Below are 14,960 nucleotides of genomic sequence, written 5' to 3'. Positions count from 1 at the left end.
TGTATAAAAGCAGTATATTGTATTACTGTACTGTTATTCAAGCATTTTTAGGCTTCCCATATAAAGAGTGCCAGATCAGCATAGGGAACTTTGATAATTATACTCAATGTCAGCAATGACCATTTTTCTCTAAAAGCTTGCAGGTTAGGTTTTTTGGGGTCAGGGTTTTGGCCTTTGTTAACCTGTATATTCTTAGCAATCCAGTTGACTCAGCCTCAACTCTGATGTGGTACTGTCACTAGAGATTGAATGAAATCACTTGCCCCTATTAATTTGCCTGTCCTAATTTTCGGTTGGATTGCAGCATTAATTGTAGCTACTTTGGCCTACAGGAGAAGGGCCAGACTTGCTCAGTCAGATGGGCTCTGCTGTGACCATACATGAGTTCTGTGGCAGATGTTTGATAGGCTTGAAAACCTTTCTCCTTGTCTCTTTCTCATGACATTGCTTTCATTTATCTGATTTTTTGTTTTTCTCCCTGAAAATAATCTAAAGTAGCATGTGGAGCTCTGAGCTGTCATGAACAGCTTCCTGGGGCAGATGGTGGATAGGGAGCCCAGTGTACTTGAGGCTGGGGAACGTGCAGGTTTTGGGGAAAACATACTGGTTTCGTGGAGTGGTGTGAGCATGATAGTGAAAATGAAAGAAACAAATCAGTTATAAAAGGAGTATAAATTTTCATACTATAGTTGCTTTTAATTATTGAGTTTCACCTTTTTGTGAGTTTTAAGTCTAAGAATTTTAGTGTGCCTCATTTTGACAGTTTAAATTTGTGTTCCTCAGCACATTGACGTTGTTGCGTTGCCAAGTTCACATGGAAATAGCTCGTATTGAAGAAGTTGGGGATAGACTGGAGGCTGCTGTGGGACATTTGCAAAAAGCTCTTCAGGTGGACAGCAGTGGGCAGTACCAAGAACATCTGAGACTGGCTTTGAACCGCGTTCATTGGTGCACGGTGCTGTACCAGGCACCTGAGCGCCAGGAGGACCGGGCAGGAGTGATGATTGAACAGGTAATCAGAACGAACAAGGGCTGTAGCTGGAACAGATTTGTTTATTCAATTCCAGCAGAGGAGAGCCAGCTGTTCAGTAGAACTGGGTAGTAGAAGAGCCAACATTGACTTGCTTAGAGCAAACTGCCATTGAGGTGGTCATGCTGCTTCACAGCCTGAAGGTTGTGATAGAGGATTTTTTCCCAGTTACATTAAAAACTTATTTCTTCTGGGGAGGGAGGGAGTTGTTAATTAGCAAAAATATCAGCAAAAAATAAGCTTATTAGCAATTGTCAGTGATTAGGGTTTCATTGCATGAAACAGTGTTTTATTTAATGAGGAGAGCAGTGTCCAAATAGCTAAACATCCTGGCTGGCTTCAAGATAAATCAGTATTATGTGACACTTACAAATGCTGCTAAATAATATAATGTAAAGTCACAGTGTAGTCATTGTCAAGAGTTACTGCATCTAATTCTGTTGTGCTGCCTCAGCACCTGAACAAAAATCATGCTGGCAACAGATTTTTTTTGTCTGGTTTCAATGCTTTTCCATGCAAGCTTACTCTGTTTAAGTGTTACTTTAAAAAAAGTGCTTACACCTCCTCTGACTTGGACTCATTCTGAGAAGACCAGGAATTTTTTCATATTTTGTAGCAACTTCTTGTTATTGCACTATGGATGTATTACTGTTGATTTGTAAATAAATACTGTTCTTTGTTTAAGAAGTTATAACATAATGACAGGTTATATACTGAGGAATATACTGTAAGGTTGCATGGGCAGCATGAACATTACTTCATATTAAATTGTCCTTGGTGTATTGAATATCAAAACAGAAGTGACAGTATTGTCACTTTCAATGACAATAATACTGCAGAATGATGTGTAAGATAAATGAGGATACACAATTGCTAAAGGTATTTTTTTGGTAGTAGCAAGTTATATGATCTGCATTCTGTTAGGTTTAGTAAATAAGGTGTGGTTGGAATATAAAATGAGCCTTATAGCAATGAGTTCTTTTCTTTACATAGGCTAAAAGGGGAAAACAAAAGGATGATGTGAGGAAAAAGAGATCCCTTCTGGTAAATGCAGGTCTTGCATTGGCTCCTGATACATTTCGAATAGTCCTTGATAGTGAAAATGAAGCTAAAGGTAAAGTTCATTTCTGTGACTGAAAGTTACTGCACTTTGTCTGCTTTGCCCACTCTTAAAGGCTGGACACAGCATCTAATGCAACACAGAGAGTGTTGCAGTGCAGGTGAAGTGACACTTCTGCTGAATTCTGTGGCACAGTTCCTATCAATATCTTTAGGGATCTAAAAGTTGTACTGTGATACTGGAAAAGGTGTTGTTTTCACCTCCATATTTGTCTAAACCTTCCTGTTGTGCTGTAGTGGGCTGGAAATACTTGAAATATTTGGGGTCAAACAAACATAGATCAGTTTTTGGGTGGGACAACTATATGTGAAGATCTAGAAAAAAGCAGAGGAGGTGCTGGTGGGATATGGATCTTTTCATGTTGGTGGATTGGTTTGGGGAAAGCTTGAAGGAATGAGAAAAGGACTCGATTTTGAATGTTTCAGCAAGTAATTATGAATGAAATTGCTTGCCTTTCATGTGGATTTTTTAATCTCTTTTATTTAAGAACTACTTTAAATTCTTGTTTCTTTGAAAAGTTTCCTCAGGTAAAAGTACGAGTCAAATAAGCTTCCTCTGTGCAAAAGCCCAGCATCACACTAAGAGTGTGGGGAAAGTTGATGAGCATTTCAAACACTTGAGAAATGAAAATGACAGAGAGAGGTAATTATTGCAGGCCAGAAGTATCTCTTTTGTCTTGTGTAGAAGTGTCTGAGGGGAAAGTTTCTGTTGCAGAGGTTCAGTTTCTGGGTGGTATCTTGGAAGAAGCTGACTAATTGAATCAGCCCTGGAAAAGTATTGAAGTGTATGTTTAATTCCTGACAAGCTCTGTTATGTTCCCATGCTGTGCAGAACTGTGTTCTTTCCCTGTTCCTAATCTGCTCTCACATGCACCTAACTCACTTGGTGTGTTGATAGAAGCTCAGCACAAAGAAAGATGAGTTGAATAAAGCTTGTACTTGATGTACAGTTGAAATTTGGAAGTGTCCTGTCCTTTTAGGTCCTTGTACCACACCATATGCTACAACTTTTTGGTAAAAGATTAAGTTGTACGTTCTGAAAGTCAGATTAACCTGCAGAAAAATGTCAGGTTCCATTTTGACTATTGTCATTTTGTCATTCTTTATCTAAAAGGAGGTGTCTCCTTTATTGCTGCACTAAAAATTCCTGTGATGAAATTTAAAGTCTTTTGTTTTCTAAAATATTCTGAACCCAAACTTGTTTTCAAGATGTATTTTTAAATTCTCAACATCTATTTTTAAGTATTTAGTTTACTTTCTAAGACAGAACATTAGAGTTGTCACACACATTTGAAATTTCAGTATAGTTACCATCCAAACCAAGAATTTTATCTCACTCCTGATATGCTGAGGAGATTCTTTTTAATTAATAAATTAATAATGTTATCTTTCCTACTGACAAGAAGACTTCAGTTTATTAATTTTGAGTAGATTTGTTTTTTCCTGATGACCATCATTATTGACATGATTTTTTTGTCGATCCTGAACTGCGAAAGATAATCTTACTTAAATTAATTTTGTGTTCTTTCTTTGGTAGAATTATACTTTGGGCAGATTTGGCAAAAGTTGCACGTAAACAGGAAGTCTGGGATGTGTGCCGTGCAGCATGTAGATTCTGCCTCTTGTATGAAGATAACTTGTTTAGGAAGATATCAAAGCCTAAAAAAAGTAAGTGAACAATTTATTTTGAATGTTGTAAGAGGAACTTTTTCCTTATTTACTGGAGCTACTCGAAGGAGTCAGACACTTCTGTTTTCTTTCTTCCCAATCCCAAAGTTCCATGAGCACCTTGTCTGTCACTGTCTATTGGCATACATGGAATATTCTTTCTACTTCCAAATCTAGAAATCAGTCAATACATTTTTTGTTGAAGCCATACTCTGCCTTCAGAAATGTTTCACCAATGCTGCAGGAAAGCACTTGTATGAAATGTATCTATCTGTATTAAGAAAACAAGTACATTCCCTAATGGTCATCTAGGTCCTTATTATCTGTGCCTGAGGAACCTGAAGAAAAATGGGTTGTCAGTCACTTTGTATGAGGCTCACATGGTAATAATTTTTACCTTTTTCCCTTATTCATCAGTTCCCTGAGGTATCCAACATTGTACCTTATTCCTTGAGGGTCTACTGGAAACCTGCCACACATGTTAAAAGAGTTCTTCGCTTGACAAAAGCACTTTTAAATCCCCAGCTGCTTGGTGGCTTTTGCATGTGTCTGGTAAAGTTGACTCACCTTTAAGTGCAGATGAAATGCAGCTTTTTTCAGTAGCCAGTGTTAATTGAACCTATTCCACTTTTATTCTCTAGATTGCTTCCAATGTCTGCTTAAAATAGGGCATGAATTTGCCTGTTTCTTTCGCAAGTTTTGCATTTCCAGACTAGCCATGTTTAATCTTTCAACTCTTTTTCCAAACTAAAGATAAAAAATAAGTTCTTACCAGAAACTGAAGGCAACCATGCACCAAAAGCATCATCAATATAAACTGGTGTGTTCTTACAAACTCCATGTTTATATTCAAATAACTGAGTCCTTTCTCTTTATTATTAAACCAAAGAAAAATACTGCTTATTTTCTCTTTACTGATGTGTGTGTTACCAGAAAGTCAGCCCAGTCCATGGTTTAAACACACGAAGACTTCAGCCACTACAGAACGTTCAGTACTCCCTAGAGGCCATGGGGTCTATTCACACTAATGTAGTTTCAGTGTGCATTTTATGACTGGAGCAAGTTATTTGCTGTAAATATTGAAGTTGATGCACAAATGCAGCAAAAACCACAGGTAACCAACGTCTCAGCACTGCCTAAGAACAGGCTTTGAGTGCAGTAAATGGTACTAATGAGAAAAATTAATTATGTGAAAGAATTTAAAGTATTTTCTTGCTAACTCTTCCTTGGGGATTTAAGAATGTGTGGGGATTTGTAAATTGTAAATTGAGGGTAATGATTTGCATGAAAATAATAATGGTGTTATTTATTTATTTTTAGCACGGAAGAGCAAAGCTGGTGCAGCTATGATGGTTAATGGTCAAGGTGACACCTCAGGAAAATCATTGCTACCTGCTAATTCCTTCTCTTTAGAAACAGATTCACTCAGAATACTAGCAGAAATAAGATTCATTAATGCAGAGGTAAATAAATTACACAACTGTCATTCATATTTGTTTCATTTAGTTTTGTTTTATGTATAATTTTATGCAAACATCTTAAAGCACTCGTATTATGAGTTTAGTTATTTTCTATCTCCCTAGGAACTAGAGGATGAAGTAGTTTCATGAAGCATCTTGTCAAAATACTGTGTGAACGTAACTATAGCAATAGTTTCACTGCAGGTCATGATAACACTTTTGTAAAAAAGATTCTACTGTAAATGTTTGACATTATATTTCTGGATCCCTAAAGTCTCAGCATGATTAAAAAAATTTATATACATAAAATAGGTTTTTTTTTCTCAATGTCATTATTTAGTAAAATTGGCTGTAGACAATTTTAAGATTATGAAGTATTTTGTATTATATTTCATATAGTTGTACAAAACTGTACAACATCTGAAAAAGTATTTTGTATTTTCTAATTTTTGGAGAGGTAACTTCTATACTGAGTCATAGTCTGTTTTCACAGTGATAACCTCCGTAGATAATTTATTTCTCTGTGTCTTTCCAGGCAACTGTTCATTTATTAAGATTGCAGGGAATTGAACTGAATGATCATGCTGTACCTCCAGAAGACACAAACCAGGATCATCCAGGAGATGTTTCATATCTTTTGGAAAATGATCCAGAATGGAAAACATACAGGTGCTTTTCCTTAATATGTGTCAAGACCCAGGAACTCTGACAGACCATTATTATCAGACACAGATAATTGCAGAAGCTGTTTCTCCTTAGTAAAATCCATTGTCACCATATTCTTCATTTTTGTAGGTAGTCATGGTAAAAGAAAAAGGTTCTAAAAAAATAGTTTGAAATAATTTTTCTTTTGTTTGCTTTCATTCTGGAGTGTGGATTTTCTTTTTCATTTAGCGGTTACTTCTCTAGAACTAGAAGTTAGTATTCCAAACTTAAAAACTATTAGATCTGTCTATATCAACATTTAGATAATTAAATTTTATATTTAAAAATGTTTTCCCAAATCAAAAAACTCTTTGTCTTGCTTTATAGCTCCTGTAACTACAATGATTTCGTAGTACTGAATGCATACAATGAATTATTTCAGTTTGCAGATCTTGTCTGTTCCATCCAATCAGCTGAAATGAATCTGGGAGAGTAGAATATAGCAAATATTGGTTTTTTCTGATCTCACACAATTATTTCTTGCAAAGGAGAAGAGGAGGGAGAATTCTGAGATGACACTTTGACTCTCTACTGTTCACATTCGTGCTGATGCTTGTCTTGTTGTGGCAATGGTCATGTCCTGAGAGAGCAGGGTGGCAGAGTTGTGTCCCTGGGTCTGTTCGTTCAGTCTGAATATTAAGTAAAGTTTCTCACACTGTCTGCTTGCAGATATTCAGAAAAACAAGAAAAATTATAAACTGATCAGAGCCAAGGGGCAAAGATGAGAATTCTGTTCCAAAATTTGCTAGCAGCTTTTTTTTGAGTTTACCCATTAGATTAAAAACCCATAGAAAAAAAAGCACTTTGTGTCCTGTACCATTGTGGACATAGTAATACCCAGTGTCAGTTTGTGCTTTTGGCTTTGTGACTTTGTAACCATTGCCATTCTGTGTGGACAAGGACTTAATAAATGCAACTGAAAAGTAATTAAATTTTTGTTCTTGTAGTTGGTTGAGATGTACTACTGCATATTTAACCTTACCGTATAATTCCTTCTAGCGTTGAAGGTTTGGAATAACAGCTTCTTTATACTAATTTTACAGTTTATGGATAGATTGCTTATCTCAGTATGCTATGGAAAACTTCCAGCGTGCAGCTGAAATAGGAGAACAACTGAATGAAGCCTGGATTGTTCACAATGCTGTGGTGTATATCTTAAATTACAACAGACATCTGATTTCTTCAGGAAGACAGAGAGAAATCATTGAGTATCTGCAGACTCTCCTTGGAGCCATCAAGACTGTTGGATACGATGGGTAAATTTAGATGTTTGGATATGAACATGCTCTTTTTTTCTAAAACACAGGAAATATTTTTGCAAACAGCATAAGTCACTTTGTGCTGTGAAAGATGTTTCTTGATGGCTTTCATTAGAGAAATCCTGTGCTGTAGTAAATGCAGTGGCAAAATGATTGACTATTGCAGAGGAGATGCTCCAGTCAAAGTCTGACTGTGGGACACAGTCCTGGAAATTTTAGTATATTGTTGACAGTGACCTCAGCACTAGGCAGGGAAAGGACCAGCAGCAAATGAGTCTCTTTTAACAGTACTGGGTAACAAAACCTAAATTGCAGTTTGTGCAGAGGTGAAGACTGGTAATACCTGCTTATTAATTTTGATACTTATGTTAGTTTATATCTCAGCAATAATCTTTTAGTTGTAATTCAGTTCATGTTTTCTCAAAAAAAAACCCCAAAAACTCGAGCTCAGCAGTGGATTGGCATGATAACCGGAAACAAATGGGTCCATGTGAAGGGTTTGGCTCAGGGTAATTGTTTAGAAAATAGTTATTATTTTCATGTATAGCAGCCTTGCTAATAAAAAGTTATGTTTTAATGTTTGTCTGACATAAATATGAATTTTAGGGTTTTTTTTTCTGTGATGAAAGAGAAGCTTCAATTATAGAAAGAGCTTAAAAAATGGATGTAAACTATGAAAATTGATTGTGGGTTTTGTAGTTTTAACAATTTAAACTGCTTTTCCAATGGCCAGATTTTTTTGCAACATCTATAATTTTGCTTTATAAGAAAAAACTAGATTTTCAAGTAATACTTATTACTTGAAAACAATAAATTTTATTCCTGCCTTTGATCTGATGCAGTGTGCACTTCTGATTTTTGTTTTTTTCTACAGAAGTACTGAGATTTTACTGATGTTATGTAACGCTTTGGCTCGGGGCCTTATTATTCCTTGGATTCCAGAGCCAAAACCTGCTGAGGAGAAACAAGAAGATACAGCAGTAGACACTGGCAGAAAAGCTGTAGGAAAGAAACAGGAAAAGGCAAATGTCACCCAGTCTCTCTTAGTAGATCCTAGTGGACTTTCTGACGTCCAAGCTGCCCTAGAGGTACAACCCCCTTGTTTTTATAGTTCCTTTTGTTCTGCTGTCACACATTACAATTCCTATAAATTCAGTAGTAGAATTTTCTGCAAAAAGTAAGATACCATCTTTTGCAGTTCTGCCACATAGATCCTCCTTAGGGGCACACTGGAGCTCCTTATCAGCTTGGGGCTCAGGGCTCTAACTTCCATTTGCCTTGTGAACTCACCTAAAGGAGATGTTGTCAGGCTTAGAGATGCATGTGCAATAATTTTAAAATAACTAATGGCTGGCATGTTCCATACAAGAAGCTTTCCACATTTCTCCTGTGTTTCAGGTTTCTTTTTTTTCTCTTCTTGGTGTTTAGATTTGTGAATTTGCCCTAGGTGTGATGACTGGAACCACACCTAAGGGAACCGTCCCTGTTGCTGCACAACAACAGGTCATTGCTACCTGGGTGAAAGCAAAGCAGTTAAATCAGCAGCAGATCGATCTTGGGACTCAGGATGAGGTATGAGTTACCTGAAATCCTGCATAATAACGAAACTTTCCAAAGAAAAGTTAAACTCATATATTCATTTAATAATGACTGAAATTATCAATGCATAATTTCTTTCGTATATTTGAATACAATGCGAAAATAAATTTTGGCTGTAGTTCCAATAAATCTTTATGGAACATAGCAAATTTTTCACATTAGGCATAGCAATGAGTCTATATTTCTTAATCTACCCTCTGTTGTTTGCTGCCATGGTGGTATTTGTTATATGATGACTGTTGAGCAGAGTAGATCTTGAATTCATACGTGTAAAATAATAAAATGGCTACATGAAAAATTTTAAGAAAAGTCATCTATATTTATATCAACATTTACTATGGCCTCTTTATGAATAGATTATAGACCTAGTAAGTTGGAAAGCAATATTTTATTCCTTTTTTTTTAATAATGTCTATAAAACTGTAATCCCCCAATGAAATATGAAATCTACCTTCACTGTATTGTTGATGGGGATTTTTAGTGTTGAAACTGTAGTAGTTCAGAGTTCACAGTGTTAATTAAAAATATATAAATACATAAAATCCCCCTTTTTAAGGACACAATAGAGATGAGAACTTGCTTAAAGCAAATTGAGGTTTTCAAGCATTATTATTATTATTATTACCCTGTCATCTCAACTAATGTTTTTAATATTATTGACTTGCAAAAAAAAAATCTCAACGTGAATTTTTTGTTTCTGCTTAGAATAATGATGAAGCACAAAATCCTATGGCAAGAATTCTTATTGGTCTGGAAATGTATTCATGTAGTGGCTTGGGTCTCATGGATTTCACTGTTCCTAGCTTATCTGAGGTATTGTTTTTTAATTAGTTCTTGAGTTTTTAAAAATTGCATATTATAAATGTGATTTCAGTTTCAATTTTTAATGGAGGCAAAATTAATTTGGAAATTTTTTTTGTACCATTATTTCCTTTAAAACTTTCCAAGTGATTGAATATTTGTGACAGGAAGATTTTTGTGACAGAGTATTTTCATTTCTCCAAAGAACAGATTGCATTAGCATTATGTCCATGTTGCTTTAACAGATTGTTTCCATAACCAACAGATGAGCTTCGTGGGTTCAGGTGAATTCTATACAGAACCATACTTCTAACCTTTCATTTTTCTTGTGGAGAAAACTTATTAGAATCACAGAGTTGTTTAGATTGGAAAAGCCTCGTGAGACCATCGAGTCCAACCGTTCCCCAGCACTGCCAAGGCCACCACTAACCCATGTCCCCAAGTGCCACATCCAAATGGCCTTTAAATCCCTCCAGGGATGGGGACTCCACCACTACCCTGGGCAGCCGTGCCAGGGCTGGACAATATTTTCAGTGAAAAAATTTCTTCAATATCCAACCTAAACCTCCCCTGGCACAACTTGAGGCCATTTCCTCTTGTCCTGTTCCTTGTTCCCTGGGAGTAGAGCCCGACCCCCACCTGGCTCCACCTCCTTGTTTGGACCAATTCATTAACAAGCACCATTATCCTAAAAAGGTGGAACTTTGATACATACAAAAGCAATGAAAACATTTAGATCCTATAATGAAACTAGATATGAAACAACATATATATATAGATAGATATGTTTAGGTTGGAAAAGACCTCTAAGATTATGGAGTCCAAGCTTCCATATATATGACAACATATATAGCAACTATATATTACAACAACTGGTTGTTGTAAAACCTCTTCTATCTCCCATTCTTACCTTTGGCTTAACTAAAATGGTCTCTGAATTTTGATAGTCCTGTTCCACTGATTTTTGAAAGAGTACTGAGGACATAGAATAAGTCTTGGCATATACTTCTGGCCAAAGGGCATGCACACTTACAGCTGGATTTACACATGCTATAGTAATACTTACTACAAGATGAATGATGCCTCTCTACTGTATATTTTGGTTGTAATTCTAGCTCTTTAGTTTTCTAGATGGTTTTATTATGTACTTGTTCCATGCCCAGTTGGTTGTAAGGAAGTCACAGCTGTAAGCACATAAGCGCTGTAGAACAGAGCATATTAAAACCCTGAAATTTAAACTCTTTTTTTCTTCCTTTTTCCCCTTTTTTCTCTTTATTCTTTCTTTTTTCCTTCCTAGTTAGTGAAATTGGCTTTAGAATGCAGTTGGTCGGATTCTTTAGTGGAGCTGCAGACACTGACACGACTTACGTATTTTGCATACATATCACACGCCTATGAAATAGTGACAGCTTGTTCCAAAAGGATCTTGGAATCACATGGGAATTCTGTCCACAACAGAGATACTAAGAAATATGATGTGTAAGTACATGGAATTTTGCATAATACGGTGGTATACTTGAACTAAGCTTTGAAGAAAGACTATAGAGGGTAAATGCATCCGATCACATAACCGAAAATGAAAGCATCTTTTGTACAAAAAAGCTGTGCAGTTAGAGATGAAAGTGAAAGTAAAAGGCAGTGGGAGATCTAGATTGTGGCACCGGACCCAGTTCAGAAAGATAGATGAAGTTTGTTATCCAAGGAAGTCAGCAGGTCATCCATCCGTGTGTTTGGGCGTCTTCCCAGGCAGCATTGCTTTTCTGAAATGATCTCTGGCAATCATGCTATTTTGACCCTTTTATAATCTCCAGGCAGAAAATAGCTGATTCAAGTTCTTTTGCTGATGCAAATTGCTTCCAGTGCTGACCTGCGTCTAGTACATGAAGGGTCTGTGCAATTCCTGGGCCAGGATGGGTCTGGGGGTGATGAAAGGTAACAACAGCTCCTGTATTCTTGGCTCTGCTGTCAGGTAGCCTTTGTGATCTTATTGCCACTATGCATATGGGTGCAATAGGAATGTAACTCGTTTCTTTAAAAACCAGTCTCTTACTTAAGTGATTATTTGAAACTTTGATTCCAAAGGAAAAAAACCCAAAAAAACACAGAAAGATTTCATATATAAATGGATCTGTTGGTGGAGTCCTTTATTATAAAAAGGTGACATCCTTTGATCCTCCTATTTTTTATATAATTTCCTCCAAAAGCAGGAATTAATTTTATCAGAAGATAAGAGAGTCAACTCCATTTAGCAGTAAGTTTTTTGGATGTAGGAAGTTTGAAATAAACATGTGAAAGAGTTCGGATACAATATATTGTTCCTTTTTTTTCTCTGCAAAATAATTTCTCTATTAAAAACAGTGTTGTTTTCTGCCTGGGGAAAAAAACCCTTGTAAAACCAAGTAAGATATCTTAATATGAAATACACAGTTTCAGAACTTTACAGAAATTGAAAGTATACTTGCTGCACATCCAGCAATTTACAAAGTAATGAATGATAAAATGTTTGATTCTTTGACAAAGAAATGTAGTCATGCATTGTCAGTGCTGTTTCCAGAAATGGAAGACAGGCTCAGTGTTTCCTGGTAAAGCACAGCCTGGGGACAGAGAGGTTGATTTTAAGCATGTTGCTGAGTTGTGCTGTGGGCACTGGTGCCCTCTCGTGCACACAGACCGTGGCTGTCAGTTCTCACACAGGGTAGAACAGAGCAGCTGGAGTGTGCATCTGGTCATGGCTGCATTTGTAACTAAGACCTTAAAAAATCCTGCAAATTGTATTTCTTCTTTTCTTACAAAGTCACTGTTAGCCAAAGGTATCAATTTATTTGCTTATTAATTTTTAACTGATTAACTGTAGCATTGAAACCTACAGTTTTATTTTAAATGTAGTAGAATAGGATTCATATCAATTTCTCCAGAACCCTGTGCATAAGTTACCAGACATAAGCATTACAAATTCCAAAAGAAAGTACTAGAAATCGTCTAATTTTCCTGATTTCTGTTTTTAATTACTTACTGCGTAAGTTTAATTTTGGACTAATATTTTGTTTGATGTACGATACTGAAACATGGGGAGAAAACTAAAAATCTATTTTCTTCCCTTGCTAAATATAGATAATAATTTTTTTAATCTGATTTCACAGTTATATTCATTAGAGGTGTGAAAAAGATATTTTATTCTTTATTTTCACAAAATGTTCCATTTTTAAATGTGTCCTGATTTTAAAAGAAAACTCAGTAGAAGCATTTGTAACTTCCAAAGCTAGGGACATCTTTATAGTAGAAACTTGAAAATATCATTAATAGAAAATGGGATGGTTTTAGACTGGAAGACTAAGCACTTCTTGAAGTATTTGCCTTTATGCAGGCCAGGTAACAGAGTGAAACAAGAAATGTTAAGCACTACTGCCTGGATGCAAGGACAGAGCATAATGGAAAATTTGTCTGGAAGAAAACATCTGCGTGTAGCAGCATCAAACGCCTTTGCTCAGAGTGCCAGGTATGTTTTATTATGAGAGAAGACTAATATAAAACAGATCTAAAATTTGATTACAGATTTGAGGATCAGCATATTTTCTGCCAAGACTGATAAAATGCAAAATAGTTGTGAGTTGAAATGTTTAACAAAGGATTTGAGAAACTTCACACTTTGGAAAATTTATCAACTACTTTCCACGTAGCTGATCTTGTAGTGTCATAGGATCATGGGAGAGCATGGTTGGCAGGACCTCAGAAAGGATCTAGTCCAGACTCCTGCTCAAAGCAGGGCCAGCCCAGTGCTTTGTCCATTCTGGTCATGAGTGGAGACACTCAGCCTCTGTGAGTGACCTGCTTCACTGCCTGGCCGTACCCATGGGGGTATCTCTGCATGTACACACACTGAACCTTTGTTATTTCAAATTATGCCTGTTCTTGCTTGTCCTGCCATGCACTGGGAAGAGCCTGACTGGTGCTTCTCAGTAACCTTGTTGGTTTATTAAAGTCCCCCAAAGCCAACTCTTCACCTGACCATCTTCTCAAGACGAGTGCAGTCCAGCCCCTGGTTCATCTTGGTGGCTCTGCACTGAGCTCCCTGTGATTTATCTGTGTCTGGTATGTGTTGGCTGGCCCAGAACTGGCTGCAGGAATCTAAATGTGATCTAAATGGTTCTGTCTAGAGGGTGGTCAGATTGCCAGTTTCAAAAAACTGCTTTTTTTTAAATAGTAGAACTATTCAATTGCTGATTTTATTATACCAATGCATAATTTTTCACTAAATCTCCAAGCTTTTGCTCACTCAGCTGAGTACTGTGTTGTATCACTATCTGGAGAATTATTTTATGAATTCAAAGTAACATTTGTCTTAAATATGCTCAAAGCTATTTGAACGCAGCTAGAGGCATTTGGGGCATGTTCGTGTGTTGCAGTGGCACTATGCTAAGCAAAATCCATGGCATGCTAATAATTGTTTTGTTCTATTTTTAATGGGTTTTAGAATGAGAAATTAACATAACAGGAAGCCAAAAAAGTATATTATTCCAATGACAACATCTTAAATAGATTCCTGCTATTTTTTAATGAATGCTCTTGATCTAAGATTATAAAGAAATACAATGAAGTCATTAATATGATACTTATTGCTACTTCTGAATCTGTGAAGGTGTTTGGTATATAAAAATGGAAAATAGTTTTTGTATGAAGCTCATATGCTAACTCCTCACTGCTGAGATTACGTATGGTGGTGTGCAGATCAGGTAAACCCAAATATTTGTAGAAATAAAATCCTTTTTTTGGCTGTAGTGGGATTGTTTTCCCTCATTAAGCTATACTTCTCTTTCTTCAGATATGCAGGTGAAGCTGGAAATTATTCCCTTGTAATGTTTGCAGCGAGACACTTTTGGAATGCCTGTTTACCTTTGCTGGGCTCTCCACATGACAGAGAACATCTTAAAGAACCTACTGAGATAATTCTTAAGAGTATAATTAAAGCAGAATCTAAAAATAAACAGGTAAGAATTTCTAATAGGGATTGTTAACTGTGCTTGTGTTTAGTGATTGATGCTGATGGTAAAGAAACTTCAAGATACCTTTCCTAAAAGGGGAAAGGGACTTATTTGCCAGAAACACATTTGTGGTTTCTTACCTGCATTCACATACCACATGTTACACATACAGGGACTCACATACTCTTTTATTGCATTTGATGGTTCTTATGGTTTTAGGCAATTGTCAAACTCACAATTTTCTGCAGTTTTCTGCAAAGTAATTTGCTCTCTCATTTTCACTGTAGTGTTTTACTTTGTGAAGCTTACAGAAGAGAATGTTTAGAAAATACTGAAAATC

The 14,960-nt window shown here is 36.3% G+C and overlaps 1 protein-coding gene across 7 annotated transcripts in view; it reads left to right on the top strand.

Annotated features, from left to right (window-relative positions):
* CFAP46 (cilia and flagella associated protein 46) overlaps positions 1 to 14,960 on the top strand; it is a 61,388-nt gene that overhangs the window by 13,247 nt on the left and 33,181 nt on the right. For 6 of the 7 annotated variants that reach the window (XR_003535674.1, XM_027692280.1, XM_027692278.1 and 3 more), the window contains exons 12-24: positions 784 to 1,012; positions 2,024 to 2,144; positions 2,669 to 2,792; positions 3,687 to 3,817; positions 5,138 to 5,280; positions 5,813 to 5,946; positions 7,026 to 7,238; positions 8,116 to 8,329; positions 8,670 to 8,813; positions 9,546 to 9,653; positions 10,939 to 11,120; positions 13,006 to 13,137; positions 14,461 to 14,626. Coding sequence is in view for 6 of the 7 variants with exons in the window: in XM_027692280.1 (XP_027548081.1) it covers positions 784 to 1,012; positions 2,024 to 2,144; positions 2,669 to 2,792; positions 3,687 to 3,817; positions 5,138 to 5,280; positions 5,813 to 5,946; positions 7,026 to 7,238; positions 8,116 to 8,329; positions 8,670 to 8,813; positions 9,546 to 9,653; positions 10,939 to 11,120; positions 13,006 to 13,137; positions 14,461 to 14,626 (2,041 nt within the window). In the remaining variant the exon portion in view is untranslated. The remainder of the gene's footprint in view (positions 1 to 783; positions 1,013 to 2,023; positions 2,145 to 2,668; positions 2,793 to 3,686; positions 3,818 to 5,137; positions 5,281 to 5,812; positions 5,947 to 7,025; positions 7,239 to 8,115; positions 8,330 to 8,669; positions 8,814 to 9,545; positions 9,654 to 10,938; positions 11,121 to 13,005; positions 13,138 to 14,460; positions 14,627 to 14,960) is intronic. The other variant, XM_027692277.1, reaches the window with a different exon arrangement.

This window comes from Neopelma chrysocephalum, unplaced genomic scaffold (assembly GCF_003984885.1).
Source record: "Neopelma chrysocephalum unplaced genomic scaffold, ASM398488v2 Primary Assembly neopelma1_85, whole genome shotgun sequence".
Classification (NCBI taxonomy): domain Eukaryota; kingdom Metazoa; phylum Chordata; class Aves; order Passeriformes; family Pipridae; genus Neopelma; species Neopelma chrysocephalum.
This window is presented reverse-complemented; position numbering and strand designations above follow the sequence as displayed.